The sequence below is a fragment of the Castanea sativa genome, chromosome 2 (assembly GCF_040712315.1).
Source record: "Castanea sativa cultivar Marrone di Chiusa Pesio chromosome 2, ASM4071231v1".
Classification (NCBI taxonomy): domain Eukaryota; kingdom Viridiplantae; phylum Streptophyta; class Magnoliopsida; order Fagales; family Fagaceae; genus Castanea; species Castanea sativa.
The window spans coordinates 36,830,674-36,852,306 of record NC_134014.1 but is presented as its reverse complement, the minus strand read 5'-3'; the positions used below and the strand labels follow the sequence as shown (position 1 = coordinate 36,852,306).

At 35.7% G+C, this 21,633-nt stretch overlaps 2 protein-coding genes across 4 annotated transcripts; both read right to left on the bottom strand.

Annotated features, from left to right (window-relative positions):
* Positions 1-3,412: 3,412 nt before the first annotated feature.
* Positions 3,413-3,712, bottom strand: LOC142625278 (salicylate carboxymethyltransferase-like). The gene has a single exon (XM_075798963.1). It carries the CDS (start codon positions 3,710-3,712, stop codon positions 3,413-3,415), a length of 300 nt encoding a protein of 99 aa, XP_075655078.1.
* Positions 3,713-12,998: 9,286 nt separating this feature from the next.
* Positions 12,999-19,810, bottom strand: LOC142623921 (S-adenosyl-L-methionine:benzoic acid/salicylic acid carboxyl methyltransferase 3-like). 3 transcript variants are annotated; one of them, XM_075797405.1, is made up of 4 exons: positions 19,394-19,810; positions 17,752-18,156; positions 14,355-14,609; positions 12,999-13,575 (listed from the first exon to the last, which is right to left on the bottom strand). In XM_075797405.1, the coding sequence occupies exons 1-4, from the start codon at positions 19,616-19,618 to the stop codon at positions 13,216-13,218; spliced, it is 1,245 nt and encodes a 414-aa protein (XP_075653520.1). In that variant the 5' UTR covers positions 19,619-19,810; the 3' UTR covers positions 12,999-13,215. The 3 variants fall into 3 exon arrangements, with proteins under 3 accessions (XP_075653520.1, XP_075653521.1, XP_075653522.1); XM_075797406.1 differs by lacking the exon at positions 19,394-19,810 and adding an exon at positions 19,044-19,082; XM_075797407.1 differs by lacking the exon at positions 19,394-19,810 and adding an exon at positions 18,927-19,022.
* Positions 19,811-21,633: the final 1,823 nt, after the last annotated feature.

Genomic DNA, 21,633 nt, shown 5'->3' with positions numbered 1-21,633 from the left:
TTTAAAATTCTGAAATTTTTTTACTAAAAATAGATGGTTTAATATGTGCTCCAGACCCATTATATATTAGAAAAAAATAGTTTAAAAGGTCTTTTCAAGAGCAAAGAAAGGAAGGACAAAAGCGGAAGCGAGAAGACCGTTTCCTTTTGAGTTTGTCAATGTCCATTACAAGCAGTACGGGCATATGAACCGCACAAACAAAGAGAAGCAGAAGAAAAAAAGAAAAGAAAGGATAGTCAAGACCTTTTTGATAAAGCAGATAAGGCCCTTGATCTAGCAATTGCTTTTTCTTAGCGTTTGTTTCTTTCCCATATATATAATGCGTTTGGCAATTATGTTGTTTGCTGCTGTCTTGTTGGTATTAATGTCTTCACGCCACCGCCATTGTGACAAAAACTAGAAAGCACTTTCGAGAAGCAAAGGTTTCGAGTTCATCTGGTGCCATGGCGAGTTGTGCACAAAATTGTACACTAGTTAGTGACACCAGAATTTTTCAAAGGTTTCGAGAAAGTAATGATGAGACTGCCTGCATTTATGGTCATATACTCATATATGAGAAGTGGAAATATTATATATTTCGGTTATGGGCTACCTCACTCTCACGGTGAAACTAATCCAAGTCCTCTTTTAACTTTGTCAATGTCCATTACAATCAGTATATATACACGCTTATGCACCGCACAAAGATGAGCACATGAAAAATAATAGTCTAGGCCAGACCTTTTAGATGAAATAGATCTTCTGGATATGACCAATAAATCTAACTTGCTTTTCTTAGCTATTTCCTCGTCGCATTATACTATGATCATTTGGTTTAGAGATGCCTAATGAGTATGCTATCACAAAATCAGGCAGTGGCTTTCATTACAAGAGCAAGAGGAACACAATTTTCAGTGGCTAGAGATCATTAGGGAATAGCAACAAACACAGATGTGTGTTTTTGAAGTAGCTGAAAGAGGTTTGGAACCTTTTTTAGATTGTTGGAATATTATTTCGTTTGATCCTTTTGGCCTTTGGGTCCCAAGCTAGGAACGGCCTATTGTAACTTCGTGCGTGCGCGTGTCTATACAAGTTTCTCAATGATTGATGTTATTTACTTTTCCGCAACTTTGCATGATATAACTTATCACTACAAAAAAAAGTCCTATAGCCACGTTTTCAAGAGCTATAGCCGTGGCTATGGGACAATTTGGCTATAGCTACGTATTTTTTAGCCATGTTTTCAGCCGTGGCCTAAAACCCGTAACTATAGGTTTGATGGGTCTATAGTTGCTTTTATAAAATGCAGCTATAGGGTTTACATAGGCCGTGTTTAAAAAAGAAGCTATAGGTCCTCAACCTACAGCGGCAATTTAAAAACGCGGCTATAGTGAAAAACCACCAACAAAAAAACCCTTTGATTTCCAAAAATTAATTTTTGGTATTCAAAATTTTTTTTAAATTGAAATTTTAATTAAATTAAGAAGTTCAAAACAAAAAAAAAAAAAAATAATACAAACCCAGAAAATACAAATTCAAACACAAACCTAGAAAATTCAAAATTAAACACATACCCATAAAATTCAAAATCAAACACATCATGCTCACAATACAAACACAACATGCTCCAAAATATAAGAATACACAGTCTATTCAAGAAAAACAAAAGCACAAGCTCAGAAACACAAAAGCACAGGCTCAAGAACACAAACCCATTTGCCTTAGTCTACTTGAAACCCACATCCAAACCCACTTTCAAATCAAACACAAATCCAAGCTAAAAATCATGGTTTACAAAAAAAAGAAGAAGATCTAATATTAATAATCTCTCTCCTTTCTCAATAACTTACTAACTTGCTCTTGCTTGGGTCACTGCCGTCATTAACATTGTGTCATTGTCGCCACCACGTTGCCTGTAGCAATCCATTTGGCCATTGTTGAAGCTTCAACCTCAGACCTTGAGATCGGACCAATATTGTTTCTTATTCTTCTTCTCAGTCTCGCTTGCCCCTTCTCTCTCTGCATTTTTTTCGACTGTTGTTTCTGCATTTTATTTTTCTCTGTGTTGTTTTTGTTTGTTGTTTCTACATTTTCCTCTCATCCAACGTTTTTTCCTTTGCACTCTAGAGTCTTCTAGTCTACTTTGAAGATGATGGACAACTTGCTTTCTGTCACACACTAAGTACATGATGTCAACCACTCTTCTTCTTCTTCTTCCTCTCTCTTTTTTATTTTTTTTATTTTTTATTTATTTTTATTTATTTATGGGAATGTCAACCACTCTTTTTAAAACTTTATTGAGTTTAATCAAATTTTTAATGGTTTGTCTTCTAGCTGTTTATTTTTTATTTTTAAAATTTAAATGAATGCATGCCGTCAAGTGTCAATGTGTCATTCACTCCTTTTAAAATTTTATTGGGCTTTGTTTTTTATTTTATCAATTTTTTAATGCTTTGTACGATCGCTTTTCTTGATTTTATGTATATATTATATTTTTGTGGGAAATGAGTTGTCCTTTTTATTATTATTTAATATTATTTTTAAACTTATAAGTTAAAATGGCAAGCCCAAGACTTGGATGGGTGACGTGCTCAGTGAGATTAATCTCATGAGTTGACACTTTTTTATTATTATTCAAATCTTATGACTTATAGCCACGTTTGAAAACGCGACTATAGATTTAACATGTAGCCGCGTTTTAAAAATGCAGCTAAAGGTTAGCTATAGCCACGTTTTCCAAACGTGGCTATAAACTTAACCTATAAAAACACGGCTATAGATTAGCTATAGCCGTATTTTGTAAACATGGCTATAGGTCATCCTTAAAAAAATTATTTGGCTGGACTTATAACCACGTTTTTTAAACGCGGCTATAGGCCCTATCCAAAAAAACGCAGCTAACACTTACAAACATGGCTATGGACTTAACCTATTGCCACGTTTTCAAAACATGGCTATAAGTTTAGTCTATAGCCGCGTTTCTTAGAAATGCGGCTATAGGTCCACTATAGCCATGTTTTTTTAAACACGGCTATAGCCCTCATTTTTTTATAGTGTATCGATGTTTAACCTAGAAATGAAATTTAATCTAAGTAATCACTTGGTTAATATATTAAGTTAAACAATCTGGTTTAAGGGGTTTAAATGAACTCTCAATTGGTTTTGAACTCCTTTTCATGTCAAATTGAAGAAGGAGAAATTGTAGGCAAATGAGAACAATCCAAGCCAAACTTTCATAGGCATTATTTTATTACATAAAAAAGCACTTGAGAATAACATACCAACAGTACTTCATACGGGAATTAGAAAAAATAAAATACAAACTTGGCCTACCACCTTATTATTGGATAGCCACACGCGCGCGCGCGCACACACATACACATATATCTCGTAATCTTTCTTTTCTTGTCATGGAAATTGTCAGATTGATATACTAAGTCTTTTCTTTAGAAATGCGATCATCAATAATTTTTCTATATCTGTAGAAAACCTCGTCAATTATTGCATTTTCAAAATGAGTAACAAGTAAGGATTCAGCCATAGCTCTCATAAACTTTGCCACACTGTATTCATCATTACTAAATCCAATAGATGGATTGAATTCACCATCATAAATTTTCCAATTGACTTCAAAAATTTCTAAGCGATCAATGGAGAAATCTTCTTCTTTTAAAACTTCAAATTTCAATACAGATGAGGATGGTGTGTAATGAGGAATGTTGAAGGAATCCATTTTATCTTCTTCTATGAATCTCTAAAATGCACATTCTATGCTTTTAGCACAATATATAAACTTAATGCAAATTTGAGAAGAGTTATTTTTTCCTAGTACAAATTTGCTCTTTATAAGTTTGTTTTAATTCTAATTAATCTATGAAAATATAAGGATAAGAAGAATGATTATGGGATTAAGATTTGGAGATATATATCAAAATTTGTTAGGGAATTACACCGAATGCAATAGTTTTAAAGGGTTGTGATTGAAAGTCAAAAAGTTAATCTCAATCATTGAATAAAATAAAAGTGCAAAGAGGTAAAAGGGTAAATAATGAAAATTAAGTGAGAAATATTATGAAAGGGATGGGAGGTATTGCACTGGGTGCAATACCTAGATCTCAATCCAAGACCATTTGTTTTACTTATAGTATATTAAAATAGAAGAATAAGAAGAAAGATCATTTGATTAAGTTACAATGCAATATATTAAAATTTGCTAGGGTATTGCATTGAGTGTAACAATTTTGAAGGATTGAGATTAAAAGCCAAAAAGTTAAATTTTAGCCTCTAAGTAAAAGGGTAAAAAAAAGGTAAAAAGGTGAAAAGTGAATTTTTTTAGGAAAGGGATGAAAGGTCTAGCATTGGACTCAATCTAAGATCATTTGCTAGTAACCAAGAGAATTATGGTACATTAGTACTTTCTGTAATAATATAAATGTTGCTGCATTACGAGAGTTGAAAAAAAAGTAGTGGATCCTACAAAAATAAGCAGCTCACGTAAGATAACGAGTGTGTTAAAGATTGTGGTCCACACGCCCTCGACCTTTGCCAATGATATTGCTTGCTCGTTGCGTCACGTAAGTTTGCCTCCTCGATCGAATGTGTTGCATGAATCTGCCCTACCTCTTGCGACACTCTTTGGCCCTTTGTGCTTTGTACTGATTCTACGGAATGAAAATCTCATGTGAAATATTCATTAGAATTTTGTATGTATAATAATTAGGTGATATGGGGGTTATAATAATATTGGAATTGTAACAATCCAGCTTCATCTTAGACCTTCCTTAACAATATATGATGCATTGCAAAAGAAATTCACATTTCATGTCTTGAATTTTAAGCATGAAACCTTATTGTTCATGTGAAGTAAGCTTTTTTGAATAGTGTAATTTATATTTCAACCACTCATAGAATAACGCATGCATTCCATTGATTTTAAATAAAGAATTCAACCATTCCATTGATCTTCTGGAATTTAACGTTTTTTCTAATCAAACATCCATACCAAAAAAAAAAACCCGATTTGCCCAAAAAGAAAAGAAAAAGGGTGAGATTTTGTGGTTGTTCCTTGAGTGCCAAGAGAGTGTAAGAGCACTGGTGCAGGAACAAGCCAAGCATATACAGCCAGATTAGCTCAAGCCAAAAAAAATAAAAATAAAAAATAAAAACCCAAATTCGCCCAAAAAGAAAAGAAAAAGGTGAGAATGAGTTGAATTTTGGAAGGTCTTTGAGTGCCGTATGAGAGAGAGAGAGAGAGAGAGAGGGAGAGCAGTGGTGGAGGATCAAAGAAAGATGAGAATGTGATCGATAAGAATGTGTAGGATTTTGTGTTTAGAGAAGAAGGGCAAAATTGGGTTTATAAAAAAAAAAATGTAAGGTTAATTTAAAGATATGGGAGAGCTAGCGTTTTCTACAGAACTTTTGTTGCACTTTTGTGTTGTTGATCCAACGTGAAATTCACTTTTTCGGGCCCAAAACGCAACATTTAAAACTCTCCTAAATTTTTTTTTGATATCAGCTTGCATAGAAGCAGCCAGCAAGCCCAGAACAGGAAAACAACAGAACACACAAGAAGACAAACGCAAGCATTAAGAAATACAATCTGATTGAACAATTTCCTGCACTACCATAGGAAGAACTCCTATCCACACCTGTCATTCTTCACTTCGTCTAACCAGATGAGCAACCTCATGAGCAGCTCTGTTGTAGTCCTGCTTCACGTGATTGACCTTCCAACTATTAAAGGAGCTCAGCAAGGCAAGGATGCCCTGAAACAGATGGCCAATACTACCTTCCATGAATCTTTCATTAATACTATTTACAATGGATAAAGCATCAGTTTCCACAATAATCTGGGAGAGATTCATATCTCGGGCAAGCAAAATCCCAGCTTCCACTGCAAATGCTTCCACCTCTAATATTGAAAATTGACCTTGCAAGTATTTACCACACGCTGCAATTACTGCACCACGAGAATCACGAATAACAACCCCAACACTCGAGTTTTGCCCATCTTCAGAAGTCGCACCATTAACGTTGATCTTGGCAACCCCAGTTGGCGGAGGAGACCATCTATAATTCTTCTCCACTAGATTCGAACTCAAGTCTACCATTGCACCTTTATATTCTTGCAGGAAACCTTTAGCAAACCTCCAAGTCTGATTCGGTAATTGGCATTTTGATTCAAATGCGACTAGGTTCCTATTATACCAGATAGACCAAGCCACCCCAAAGAAAACTTCCAAGTCACAACTGGCGCCATTCCTCGAAATATTTAGAGCTACATCAGAGATGTCCATAAGTCCCTGCCAGATTTCTACGCCACATCCTTCCCAACAGTCCCAAACTCTTCTAGCTACTTCACATTTAATAATTGAGTGAAAAAGGGTCTCAGGTTCTAAACCACAGCAGGGACACAAATCACTAACCCCAATACCTCTTTTTTGCAAATTCACCACCGATGGAAGGCCATTCACGCACACCCTCCAAGTAAGGATTTTAATCTTTGAGGGAATATGTAAGTGCCATAACTTCCTCCACAATAGATCCCTCGGGTCACTATAAGAGCAGTCTCCCTCCTCAGTTGGTTCCACCAAGTTAAGTGCAATATAATACGCACTTTTAACAGAAAAAACACCTCTATTATTACCAACCCAAATAATCTTATCCTCCGGAAGATTACAGCTTATTGGGATATTAAGGATAGCCCTTGCTTCAAGTGGTAAGAAAAGAGACATCACAAGATCCACCTTCCATCTTCTAGAATCACAATCAATAAGCGTTGAGACCATGGGAAAATTATCAAAGTTTTGGGGTCGAGGAGAGACAACCTTATACGTAATGGGGTTGGGCAGCCATTTATCATCCCAAATATGAATCAACTGTCTGTTGCCAACTCTCCATCTCGTTCTTCTCCTCACAACTTCGAGCCCTTGCACTATGCTTCTCCATGTATAGGATGGGCTAGATCCCAACCTAGCTTTAAGAACATCACCATGGGGGTAATATTTAGCTCTATATATTCGGGCAACCAAAGAGCTTGGATTCTCAAGGAGCCTCCAACCTTGCTTTGTAAGCATGGCAAGATTGAACGCTTGGAGATTTCTGAACCCCATACCACCTTTAAGCTTGGACTTGCACAACTTCCACCAACTCACCCAAGCAACCTTCGATTCCTGATCACGCTGACCCCACCAAAACCTCCTCATCATGCTTTCAATCTCATCACATAACCCTTTAGGAAGTTGAAAACAGCTCATAGTGTAGGCCGGAATAGCTTGGGCCACTGCTTTGATTAAAATCTCCCGACCACCTATAGAAAGGAATTTTTCCTTCCATCCGGATAGCTTCCTTCCAACTCTTTCTTTAATCTCCGTAAATACATCAGCCTTTGACTTGCCAATGACTGAAGGAAGACCAAGATACTTACTGTGTCGAGAATCCTGCATCGGTCCAAGAATATCTAAGGTCTCAACTGTCTTTTCTTCAGAAGTATTGGCACTAAAGAAAATCGATGATTTGTCTGCATTGATTTTTTGACCCGAAGTAGCCTTATACAGCTAAAGAATACCAATTAGATGCTAACATTCTTGGCTGTTGACTTTACAGAACAGTAGATTGTCATCCGTAAAAAAGAGGTGTGATATTATAGGGCAGCCCCTACAAATTGATAGTCCACTCATAGCTTAAGTACTTACAGCCTTATTAATGAATGACGAGAAACCATCTGCACATAAAAGAAACCGATAAGATGATAGGGGATCCCCTTGACGGAGTCCCCTAGAAGGCAGAATATTACCATGAGCTACCCCATTTATAAGCACAGAATAAGAGACAGTTGTTATGCATCTCATTATCAAGCAAATCCACCTATCATGGAAGCCTAATTTTTTCATAACTTGCTCAATGAAGCCCCATTCTACTCTATCATAAGCCTTACTCATGTCTAATTTAATTTCCATATAACAATCCTTACCTACTTTCTTATGTTCTAAGTAGTGCATCATCTCAAAAGCAATAAGAACATTATCAGTTATATGCCTCCCAGCAATAAAAACACTCTGATTTTTCAATATAATTTGGGGAAGGATTAATTTGAGACGATTTGCTAAGACTTTAGCAATAAGCTTATAAATAACATTGCTTAGGCTAATAGGTCTAAAATCTGTCATTCTAGAAGGATTGTTAATTTTTGGAACAAGAGTAATATAAGTTTTATTTATGTCAGTCATGGGCGTATCAGAATTTAAAACATTAAGAACCATATGCACAACATCATTACCCACAATATCCCAGAATTTTTGATAAAAAACAGTAGACATACCATCTGGGCCGGGAGATTTAGTCGGATGCATCTGTTTTAGGGCTACTTCAACTTCTTCCTTTGTGAATTGCCTAATGAGATTATGGTTCATTTCAGCAGACACCTTTGGTTCCACCGTGTCAATAACCTCCTGAATTCTGTCCAGATGAGATGTTGTATATAGTTTCTCAAATTAGGACACAGCCACATCAGCCACACCCAGAGAAGATTCCCTCCACACACCCATATCATCCAAAAGTTTGGTGATTGTATTTTTCTTTTTCCTTCCAGAGGCCTTAGAGTGGAAGTATTTGGTATTGCGATCTCCAAGACCCATCCACTGGACTTTTGATCTTTGTTGCCATATAACTTCCTCACAATCTAACAGCTCATTAATTTCCTTTCTGATCTTATTTATCTCCCTACCATTCCTTCCATTCTGATCCCCTGCTACCAGAGCATTTAAGACATTCCTCTTCTTTTGAATCTGTCTTGGGACATGGCCGAAAACTGCTTTATTCCATTTGGATAGCTCATCCGCACACCTTCTGAGACCAACCACTACGTCACTGGGGTTATCAATTCTCCCATTTCCAGTCCAAGCCTTCTTAATAATATCTCTACATTCTTCTTGTCCACATTGCTTCAAATTGGAATCTCCTTTGAGGTTTTTTCAGGGCAAAGGAGTCAGAAATTAATAGTGCAACACGGTCACTGGTTGATACTACTAAATGGTGTACTTTCATATCTTTATAGTGTTGAGTCCACTCTTGCATAGCTAATGCTTTGTCTAACCGAAGACACCTCCTATGCTCACCTTCTTGCATATTACACCAAGTGTATTCTGGACCGCAATATCCAATATCCCTGAAACTGCAGCAGTTGATTGCTTCCCTAAATTCCTCCATCTGCTTCTGAGATCTTCGAGCACCCCCCCCCCCCCCTAATTTTTCTCTTATTGATGTGATTTCGTTAAAATCACCAAGACATAACCAGGGAAGATTACTCCTTCTGCTAAGAGCCTTAAGTAAATCCCAAGATTCTTTCCGTCAACGAGTTTTAGGATTTCCATAAGACCCAGTAATCCGCCATTTGAATCCAGAATCCTCAGAAACAATGGCATCAATATGCCTATTTGAATAATTTTAGATATCCAAAGTAACATCCTTCTTCCAAAGCAGAGCTAACCCCCCACTTCTTCCCACACTTGGAACAATTAAGCCATTAATGAAGCCAACACTTCTTTTTTTCTTCTCCATACTTCTCATCTTTAGTTTCGTTTCTGATAAGAATACAAAATTGGGATCTCATTGTTGCACTAAGTCGCGTAACTCACGAACTGTCTGAGGGTTCCCAAGCCCTCAGCAGTTCCACCCTAAAGTCCTCATTGTTCTCGGCTGTGCTGCCATGCAGCCACCGCCGTTTCATCAGAGAAATTTGGATTGTTGTTGTCAAGCTCCCCACATACCCGTTTCTGGTCTCTTCCTTTCAGTTTCTGTAAGAGCTTCAATGTTGCCTAGTCTCTTTTTTCCGCTTCGTGGACTCAAGTTTATTTTATCCTTCTCATGGGCCACGGTTTTCTCTCTAGCCATTTTTTTTATTCTTCCCTTGCCCGTGGCCTTCTTTTCCGACTTTGGGCTCAGGCCTTTAGCATTTTTATCACTATCAACTTCCATTTGAAATTTTATTGGGCTACTAACCTCTGAGGCCTCTTTACCCGGCCCACTTATACTAGTGTTAGTTGCTGACATGGCCATTTCCTTCTCATTGAACAAGTCTTTAACCAAACCAGCACCTATTTCATTCATTTTGAACCGTGTTTCTAGCTTCTTCTCAACATCACGTGCTAGCTCAGTAGGCTCGTCCCATCTATCCAGGCTGTCTTGCTCAGAGAAATTTGAATTTTTGGACTTTGCTTCTGAACCCGAGGCTGTCATCACTGCCATTTCATGTTTACTGTTCCGACTGTCACTTCTTTTCCTTTCCGTTTGAGCTGCTGTATCACCTAATCCAGCTGCACCGTGTGACATGGCAACTGCTCCTTCATTCACCGTAGCATCTACTCCTCCATACATCTTTGTTTTTCCTTTTTCCCCTTCATTTTTGACAACACTACCAGCCCTAAGTCATTCTCCATATTGCCTTTCCTTTAGACCTTCTTGCTAATTTTTACAACAGTGTTTATCATCATGCCCAATTAAACCACATATATAACAGAAGGTAGGGAGACGTTCATACCTGAATTTGAGCCAGCAACGTGCACCATCAGCGTTTAAGATGTTCCCTCCACTGCGAAGGGGCTTATCAATGGGGATTTCAACCCTTATCCTCATAAACTTTGCTTGTTCAGCCATGAGTGACCTCTTGTCCACCTCAATTACTTTGCCAATTTTTCCACCTATATCCTTCCCTACTTCCTCAGATATGTATTCAAATGGCAATCCCCACACTTGAATCCAAAAAGGGGCATGGGCAAAGGTGATGTTTGTTGCAGTTAATCCCTTCCTCCATCGACAAAGCAAAAGGAGATTATTTTCAAAATTCCACGGACCACATTTTTCAACCCACTCCAGTTGACACCGAGAACCAAACTTGAACTGCAAAATATTGTTTCCAACCTCAACAATTCTCAAATCGGACCCCATTTTCCAGGCAGACTTCAGAGTTGTCTTGAGGGCTCTTTGATTCTGCTACCGATCTGTGAGAAGCCTTCCAAAGAGGCTTAAAGAACACTCTTCTAAAATCTCTGATTTTGTAGCATTTATCAGTACAATATCCTCTTCTTCCTCCTTAGTGAGACGTAATTTTTGAAGACTATTCACAACTTCTTGCTCCATAACACTTTTGTGATGGCTACTATCCAGCTAGAAATAGATGAATAGGCCAAGAGAACCCTCACTGGAAGTTACAGGGAGAGAGCACTCGTATCTGGCGAGAGAGAAAAGCTCCTACAAGGGAGAGAAAAGGATTCCTATTTTCACTCTCCGAAAAAATTGCTATATGAAATTGGCAATCGTGCATGTTCAGAAAACTTGCTGTACGTACGGAAACAATGTATATTTTATTCAAGTACATGCACGTCAGGAAGTGGATACATTTCAGTTTTGGGCGGCGAAATTAACGAGAACAAGACTTTTTATGTGGATGTTTCGCGTAGCTAAGGCCTCTAATCTTCATCAGATGCTATTACAAACTCGGGTTTCAAGAGCAAGGAACACAATTTTCAGTGCTTAGAGATCATTAAGGAATAACAACCAACAGAGATGAGTGTTTTTAAGTAGCTAAAAGAGATTTTGAACCTTTTTAAATTGTTATTATTATTATTTTGATCCTTTGGCCTTCCCAAGGAACAGGCTATTAGTAACTTGGTGTGTGTAGCTCAAGTTTGTCAATGATTGATTCTGAACTTTTTTCATGTCAAATTGCTAGAAATGAAGGAGGAGAAATTGTAGGCAGTGTCGGTCAATGAGAACAATCCAAGCAAAACTTTCATATGCATTATTTTAGTACCTAAAAAAGCACTTGTGAATAACATATCAATGCTTAGTACGGGAATTAGAAAAGATAAAATACAAACTTGGCCTACCAACTTGTTATTGGACAAACACACTACGTAAGTCATTCATATTATGAAATGACATATATATATCTCTCGTAATCATTTTTTTTTGTCATAGAAATTGTCAGATTGATAAAGTGAGCCTTCTCTTTAGAAATGCGATCATCAATAATTTTGTTATATCTATAGAGAACCTCGTCAATAATTGCATCTCCAAAGTAAATAACAAGCAAGGGTTCAACCATAGGTTTCATATACTTTGCAATATCGTATCTATCATTACTAAACCCAACAGATAAGTTGAATAATTCACCATCATAAATTATCCAGTTGACTTCAAAAATCTTTAGGCGATTAATAATGAAGAAATCTCCTTTTAACTTCAAATTTCAATTCAAATGAGAATGGTGTGTAACGAAGAATGTTGAAGGAATCTATTTAATCATCTTCTATGAGTCCCTAATATGTATAATCTATGCTTTTAGCACAATATATAGACTTAATGCAAATTTGAAAAGAATTATTTTTTCCTAGTACAAAATTGCTCTTTATAAGTTTGTTTTTAATTATAATTAATATATCAAAGTATAAGGATAAGAAGAATGATTATGAGATTAAGATTTGGGGCAATATATCAAAATTTTTTAGGAAATTACACCGGATGCAATAGTTTTAAAGGGCTACGTAAAAAGTTAATTTTTGATCTCGTTATTGAATAAAATAAAAGTGCAAAAAGGTAAAAGAGTACATAATGAAAATTAAGTGAGAAATATTATGAAAATTTATAAATATCTTGGACTTCCATTAGAAGGACTCTACATGGTGTGGTTATAATCAACCAGCTTGCTACCAACACAAAAAACAAAACAAAACAAAACAAAAGGATATCTAATCGTAGTACGTACAAAATGACAAAACGTGGAATTCATGTCCATATGTCACGTTTCGTCCATAATACTGATATATGATTTGGAACCTTTTTTAGATTGTTATTATTATTTTGATTCTTTGGCCTTAAGGTTCCAACTCCCAAGTAACGGGCTATTAGTAACTTGGTGTGTGTGTCACAAATTTGTCAGTGATCGGTTCTGAACTTTTTACATGTCAAATTGTTAGAAATTAAAGAGGGGAATGATCGAAATTGTGGGCACTGTAGGTCAATGAGAACAATCCAAGCCATACTTTTTCATAGGCATTATTTTATTACATAAAGAAGCACTTGCGAATAACATACCAACTCTTCGTACGGGAATTAGAAAAGATAAAATACACACTTGGCCTAGCTATCACCTTATTAAATTGGAGAACCACACTACTTAAGTCATTCATATTATGAAATGACTATATATAATAAGCCATATATATCTAAATATCATAATCATCCCTTTTTTGTCACGGAAATAGTCAAATTGGTAAACTGAGTCTTCTCTTTAGAAATGCGATCATCAATAATTTTGCCATATCTATGGAAAATCTCGTCAATTATTGCATCTCCAAAGTGAGTAACAAGCAAGGGTTCAACCACCGCTCTCACATATTTTGCAACACCATATCCATCATTACTAAACCCATTAGATGGGTTGAATTCACCATCATAAATGTTCCAATTGACTTCAAAGACCTCTAGGCGTTCAATGGAGAAATCTCCTCCTTTTAAAACTTCAAATTTCAATTCAGAAGGAGATGGTGTGTAATTAGGAATGTTGAAGGAATTTACTTTATCTTCTTCTATGAGTCCCTGAAACGCACGTTCTATGCTTTAATTAGCACAATATATAGACTATATGCAAATTTGAGAAGAGTTCTTTTTTCCTAGTACAAATTTGCTCTTTATAAGTTTGTTTTACTTATAGTTAATATATCAAAATATAAGGATAAGAAGAAAGATCATTTGATTAAGATCAATCCAAGATCATTTGTTAGTAGCTAAGAGACTTATGGGTCATTAGTACTGTCTGATCCCATTGGGAAAAGGTGTTTTTGAATTTTCCTTCTTTGCATTGAATTTCAATCCAAGATAATTTGTTACTAGCCATATGGGTCATAGTATTGTCTGATCCCATTGGGAAAACATGTGTTTCCATGTTTAAGTAGTTAATCGCTTGTTAGCACATGGTTAAGTAACTCCCACTGGTATAAAACCTATTTTTCAAAAATTAATTTTATGATTTTGTGCGTGTGTGGATAATTTGATAGTTGGAAAATGATAAATTTGAATCTTAGATGTTTATGTTACAAAATGTGCCAACCAATTGAGTTAACAAGACTCTTGGAAAGATTAATTATAAATTAAATTTATTATGATGTATATTTTATTGAAGGTAAATAATCTGTTTTACTTAGAAGAATCTACCTTTGTTATTAAGTTTCGATCAATTTATCTAATTTTAGATTAGATAATCAAAATTTAGGAAATAATTAGTTGTGTCTACCAATCATAATTAAGTGCAACCAATAATAAGCTTTCCATAATTTACTATCGAGAGTTGAATTTGTAGTAGCATATGTTAATATTACCTCTGAGACCATGTCATTGAGTGCCATAGCCAAAAGCTCATAAATGTAACAACACTCTTTGCTAGATGGATCTTCACTTCTTCTTCCCAACAATGTTAATACCATTCTCCCTCCGGCCACCAACTCCTCCGCACGACACTTCAAAAATATTGAAAAATCTCTTTGAAATTGCTCGTAGTATGCTTTAAATACACATGGAGGGCTTGGAGATGCCATGTAAATATTTCCTTTGTTATCATCCAGCCCTTCTGGGACCTACCATATATAAGATATATTAATAGTTGTTAATGTGATTTTAATCTGATGCCAACAGAGTATGCACCATATAAATTTATCATGGCATAGATCTTAAATAGATAACAATAAAACAACACGTTTGTTGCAATAACTCAATCCACTTGCAGGAAATGGCGAAGCTTGTAGCCCCCAAAATTTAAAATAAAAATGATATATATGTATTCTTTTTTTAAGAAAATCTTAAGTGTGTGTGTATATATATATTTTAAAAAAAAATCCCGCATGCTTATGAATATGAACGAGAAAAATAAGTAAGCTTATAACATCTTAAATTTCAATTAAAATTTATACATTTAAAAAAAAATAATTTTTTAAAAGTGGTTTTTATTAGAAATTTAAGATATTTATATTCATTTAAAAAGAGTCACAACTTCATTAGTGATAATTTGTATATTTTAATTGTGGGGGCTCAAGGACTGAGAAAGGATACAATGAGCTGTAGTTGTCACTATTGAGGCATCATGAGCCCGAAGAGGGGATCTGCTTGAGGATAGGAGGAGAAGAGACAAAAGACTTTTGGGAAGTCCGGATGGGGAGGATGGGGTGTAGAGAGAGAATCATGGAAGGTAAAGGAAGTTTCTAGTGAGAGTTAACCTACTGCTTCCGTATTAAACAACTGACAATAGTTTTATCAGTTACATTGATGATGAAGTGACCTGAATAGTGGAATTCACAACTAAGCAGCTCCTTCTGCCCCCTTCAACAGAAGTTTAAGAAAACAAGTGTCATATGGAGAGTCTGGGTAGGTGGAGATGAAGGGCCAGGATGCGATGATCTGAGAAGTATATAAGGGAAGGAAACTTCCAGATGAAAAGGGATCAAGAGAAAAATAGTCTAAGGATAGAAATTAGAGCAAGAACATTGAGAAAAAGAGAGTGAACACTGTATCGCCCAGTGTAAAATCTTTGTCCTCGGACGAACTTGTATATTTAACTAGGGGCTTTGACCATTCTTCCTGTGTTTTTGTCCTTGGGCAAAGCCCTCCCCTTTTGGCTTACCCCACTCTCTTCATAAATATTTATTGTTTGGGCCTAGCTGAGTTGCATCGACTCCACTGTTTTAAGTGGGTTTGGGCTGCTTGATTTTTATTGTATCCTTACATTAATTATTTTAATTATTGCACTTGTCTAGTGCTTAAATGATTATTGATTAAATGTTAAAAATATCAAATATTTTTTAAAATACTGAAAATTTTTATCAAGTTTAATATATATAATTTTTATAATACACATATTGCATTATAAAGTAATTAATTTACATTTTAAATTATTTTATATTAATCTTTTTCACTACAGGCCATATATTCGGAATATGATATATGAAAAGTGCCTTAATCATTGTATTTAAGGTTAATGGAATGCAAAGGTTAATACTTATGAAGTGACATTAATGTAAATACCTATCGAGTGATGACCACAAAAAACAATAAACAAACAAACTATGTCTTGTGTTTCTATATTTAAGATTAATGCAGGCGAAAAGGTTATTTTATTTTGTGTGGTTGAAATATAGATTACTCTTCACATTAACAATGAGGTTTCGTGCTTTTTCCTTTTGTTTATATATTTGAATGGAAACTAATTTTATTTTTCATAATATATTTAGTCTTGAATTTTAGTTTTTTTTTTTTTAATGAAAAAATAGTTCATGGTTCATACTTTGATCCTCTGAAACTAAAATTTTAACTCTCTCACTGGTGTAAGATAAGGAAAATTACACAACAATCCAAGAGTACAATAATATTGTATTCTCTCATATCACAAAATAATGGGTGTATTGTATAATCACTTCTAAGATAAGTTGGATTTAACCCCATATTACGTGATTATGGATATAATTAATCATAGAGAAAACATTGGGGCAGGAGCTGACGTAAAATGTGTGTTTTACGCCAGCCAATCCTGACTTGCCACACCTTAAGCCTCTCTTCTTCCCTGATCTCTCCATCTCTAAATCAAACCCATGACCTCCATGGCCGGAGCTCCAAAGCTTAACACAAGCCACCAACACCACTGCCATGGCCAAAACTTCAACCAATAGCTGCTGCCGTGAGCCACCACTAAACTCAACTCCCTTTCTTCTCTACCCAGCAAATCCACACCGCCTCAAAAAAAAAAAAAAAAAACCAGCTACCCACCAACCACAACCCACTAGCCAGTAACCCACTCAACAACCGCAACTCCTACCACCAAAATCACAACCAAATCATAAACTCAAACCCACAGTTGCATCAGCCAAGAAAAGAAAAAGAAAAACACTAGTCACCATTGAAATAAAAAACCCACCACAAACCCATTAAAATCCACAACCACTGCGACCCACAATGCACAACTAGCGCCACAACTTCGACAAGCCCATAACCACACAACCCAGCAAACCCAGAGATCTCAACCACACAAACCCATACTGGCGGTGGCGGCAATGACAAACCCAATCTAGTCACCACTGGGGTGGCCCCATTTTCCCTCGGCTTCTCTCTCAATCTTTATTTCTCTTTATCTTTATATTTTTCTGTTGTTACTCTTTGATTTATAGCCGAAAATTTCTCTTTTTTAATGCCTGCTTGTTTATGGGTTAGGGGATTTGGTTTCTTTTTGGGGTTTAATGATTTGAAAAAAGAAAGGGATTTTGATTTGGGTTTGGGAGTGTAAGAAAGAAAGGATTTTTGTTTCAAGTCTTGGGTGTTCAAAACGTTGGATTTTTGGCTTGGGTGTGGCTATGCTTTTGCATTGGGATGTTGGTGGCTATGCTTTTTTTTTTTTTTCATCTATGTGCATTGCATTTGCATACACAAAAAGCGATAACGGGAGTGGTGGCTCACGGCAGTAGCTATTGGTTGAACCATGGAGTTTTAGCCATGATAGTGGTGTTGGTGGCTTGTGTTGAGCTTTGAAGCTCCGGCCATGGAGGTTGTGGGTTTGATTAAGAGAGGGAGAGATCAGGGGAGGAGAGAAAAGAAGAGAAGTTAAGGCTCAATATTTTCTGTTGAAAAAAAAAAAAAAAATTGGTAACGTGGCAGGTCAGGATGTTTTACACCAGCTCCTGATCCAATATTTTCTCTGAATCATATTAATCTTTTTGTGGTTAAAGAATAAGTTACCTGAGACAACCAATGGAGACTATAAGAAGAATGGACAAAATGCAGACAATTGCTCGGAAAAAGCCTGCCATAGAAGGAACCAGGAGTTCCTGAAAACAAACATGGACCAGCGCCAGGCCCCAGTTGATAGCTCATTTCTTTCTGGAAGCTTGGTAATGACTTGAAAATGGTATTAAAGTCGTTCCCTGGAAGGTCGTTCAAATACACTTGATATTCGGGTGAATCATGGCCTAGCTTTTGGCGAAGCTTGTCCACTTCCTTGATAAGTTCAGAAACCACCAACAAAGTATTTGGTCCAGAAGAACAACCCAAGTCTGCGATGGCTATGCTCCTTGGCAAGGTGTTGCAGTACAGATTGGCTATAGCTTCCTCTGCGATGGGTTTGGTCATAGATATTACTTTTTGCTGTAAAAAGTCCAAACAAAGAGTTTGATTAAGTTGTAATCTACATTATTATGTACATACAGTGCAAATAATTGACCTTCTTCAATGAATTTCATCATAACTAATTAAAAGCATGGTAATTACAATATAGAGATGAACTGAGTATAAAAATTATGTGCACATATTAGTTTAAAGTACATTATTCTTTTCTTTTTTCCTCTTTCACAGACAAAAAGCATGTATACAACTATTTACGTCAAAAATTAACTAAATTTTATACTAAAGTGATCATACACTTCTAATATTGATATCATATGCCACATATACTGTGTTATTAAAATACTTAATAATTGCCGTAATGATGAGTATGTATCCTAAATTTAAATATTCGAGTATCATTTTTCCATTTGTAATTTATAACAAAATATGGCAAACAAAATGCCCATTATTTTGACGATTTTAATAAAAATATTGACCATCTTCACTTGAAAATTACAAGAATTTTGGTTCAATAAAAATAAAAGTAATATTACATTCACAACATTTTTACAATAATTTCACAACAAATCAAATGTGATAACCAGAAAGTGGTTACTAATTTTAATTTAGACCCAATAATATTGATATCACTTTTTAACCCACCAATAACAAATTGTTGCATAAAATTTTTTTAAGAATGTGTAGCTGTAGTATTACTCTAAAAAAAAAAAATTTCTAGCTTCTTAAATAGAATCCTTCCTGTATTTTTGTGTTATTTTTTGTGACGTTAATAAATTTAAGTTTCTTAGTACCTACTCAAGAAAAATTTCTGAAGTCACCACTAACTCGAGCAATCAGGAGAACCATCTACTACCTGTGTGTAGTTTGAAAATATTCGTCGGAGGGGGTTGGTAACTAATAATTTATACCTGAAGTAGGGAGTTGTTTGCATAACTTGTTTCTCCCATTGTTATTAATACCGTTTCGGACCCCGTTTCGGTTTGTCTAGTGGAATGGAATATTTCGGTACCGGCCGATTTCGGCGTACCGTTTTAAGGTGTTTCGGGTTCCTAAAAATTAAATTATATATATTCTTGTAAAACATAAAATTGTCAATTCTAATAAATAAATAACTAAATTTCAAATAATACAAATCATTACTCATTACATAAGCCCATAATAATTAATAACTAATAAGCCAACAAAATTTATAACATAATATTAGCCATCAAATAATAAATTTTTTTTTTTTTTTTTTTCCATAGGCCAAATCACGTACCGGCCGGAATTCACATCTCGGCCGGAATTGGCCGGAATTGGCCGGAATGGCCGGAATGGACCGGAATGGCCCGAAATTTGGCCCGAGGTGGAACGTTAAGTATCTCGGTACCGGTTTGCATACCGGAACGAAAAATTCCGGCCGTTCCGGCCGGAACGGAACGGAATCAATAACAATGGTTTCTCCTATTCCTCCATTCATGCAGAGCACTTGAACAACTTCCATCTCTCTCTCTCTCTCTCAAATAATGTGCGTTGATCTGTGAGTTTGAGCTGATTGTGTTGAGGGAGAGGGCCCAATTTATAACCATCGGTATCTCCCTCTTTTCAAGAATGAGTAGTCGTGATCATTTTGGTCTCTCAAGGGTAATGATCAACACGACCATTAGCCCATGACTGAATTGGATAGCAATAATGCAATGTCCGTTGGAAGAAATATACCGTGTGTGGATGTGTGGTTATGAATAGATAATCAATCAGTTTGCTACCAAGTAGCAACAAGAAATAAAAGAATCTCTGCCAAAGTGATCTTCACATATGATGCACGAGCAGTACTGTGATCGAGAGTGACAACAACTCTTGCCAAAATGATCTTTTCACAACAACCATAGTACCGAACGTGTTCCATGTGTTTTAAGTGTATGGTTTGTGGTGCATGATGCTATTGCTACGTAGTCGATCTAGAATATGTATCACGTGGGATTGTGTTTCACAAAAGTCTGTCTCGTCATGACCAATGCACTAAACATCATGTGCTCTGACGTAAATTTAGAATGCGTTTGGATAGGAGGGCTGCGTCCACGTCTGGCCAGTTTTTTTTTTTTTTTTTTTTTTTTTCCACGCGCATGTGTCACTGTTCATTGGCCATGAACAGTGATTTTAGGCCAATGAACAGTACTTTTTGGGATGAACAGTAATTTTTACACATTAAAAAATTATTTTTGTACAATATTTTCAGTTTTCAGTTTTCAGCAATATGTTCTATCCAAACGGACTCTAACAAAGAGCACTTCTAGTGCCACACCCTTGGTCACAACATTGACTACAACTCGTCATGTGGGCAATTGTGACTAATGTTGTGGCCAAAGGTGTGGTACCAGATTTTTCCCCAAAACAAATGAGAGTTCCCGTACTTATAGGCTTTCATACCTGTAGGATATTTTTGAGGGGTATGTAAGAATTATAGTTTATACAATTTTTTTTTTTTTTTAAACATGAATAACATTACAAAAACAAAAAAATATAAAGTTATATAATTTGCTTTTTATGATGTTTTATATCATGAAATCGTTGCATGATCATTTCATTATTAATCTTACGGATGTTCATAATCAAACAATCTTTCATCCATTGATCTCTTATTTGATTGATTTATTTCAAATTTGTTAAGATCTAAATGAGTTTTTTCTAAGGTTTAAGATTAAAAAATTTATATTTTTATTGTTGGGCTTATGATTTTTTTTTCTAGATTTTAGATTAAATTGGTTTGTTATTGAACATTTTTTTGTATTTAAAAATGCCAAGATATTTTTAAGAGGATCATATTCAAATTTATTTCAACTGGGCTTAAAAAAATATAGAATCAAGGTATTCAAGATTTTATTTTATTTTTGATAAAATTCAAGATTTTATTTTAGGAGGGTCAAAACTAAAAATAAAAAAAAAAAAGTATATAATTTAAACTCCCTGGCCTCTAAGTGGAGTCACCCTGGCCTGCTTTCATATATTACCCTCGGCAATGAATATATTCATCTGTGGATGGACATATATATCGTATCTTAATAATGTATCTTTGTCACTTAAAAAAGATACTGTATTTGTGAAGTAACGTCATCCACCAATTAGACCGTATTGCATGCATGAGAATTAATGCACCATATTTTATGGTGTGCGAGCCCCCTTAGTTACCTTACGCTAATTTAGCAAAAAAAAAAAAAAAAAACTTACGCTAATATGCCCCATTTGACAACACCATAATCAATGGTGTTAGCTAAAACTAGCATAAATCATCGTACCACATGCAATATTGCTCAGGATTGACTCCATAATATAGGATTTTTAGGTAATTGCCTTATGCCACTTTTTTTTGTGTGGTTATTGTGGGGATAGGAAGTCCGATCAGGCATGTTGGGTTATAGGTCGTGCTAGAAGACTAGCAAAAGCCTGAGGATGATCGAAGGGATTGCTAGGCCTGGGTCAATTGGCCGAGGACAGAGGAAAAGAATAATGGGTAAGCTCTAA

Excerpts from the sequence above, each read along its gene's own strand:
- LOC142623921 (XM_075797405.1), bottom strand. The coding sequence starts at position 19,618 with ATGGAAGTTGTTCAAGTGCTCTGCATGAATGGAGGAATAGGAGAAACC. Across the intron at positions 14,610-17,751 it reads GTCTCCATTGGTTGTCTCAG|GTCCCAGAAGGGCTGGATGA; the intron begins GTAACTTATTCT and ends TATATATGGTAG. Across the intron at positions 13,576-14,354 it reads TCAATGACATGGTCTCAGAG|GGACTCATAGAAGAAGATAA; the intron begins GTAATATTAACA and ends CGTGCGTTTCAG.
- LOC142625278 (XM_075798963.1), bottom strand. The coding sequence starts at position 3,712 with ATGGATTCCTTCAACATTCCTCATTACACACCATCCTCATCTGTATTG.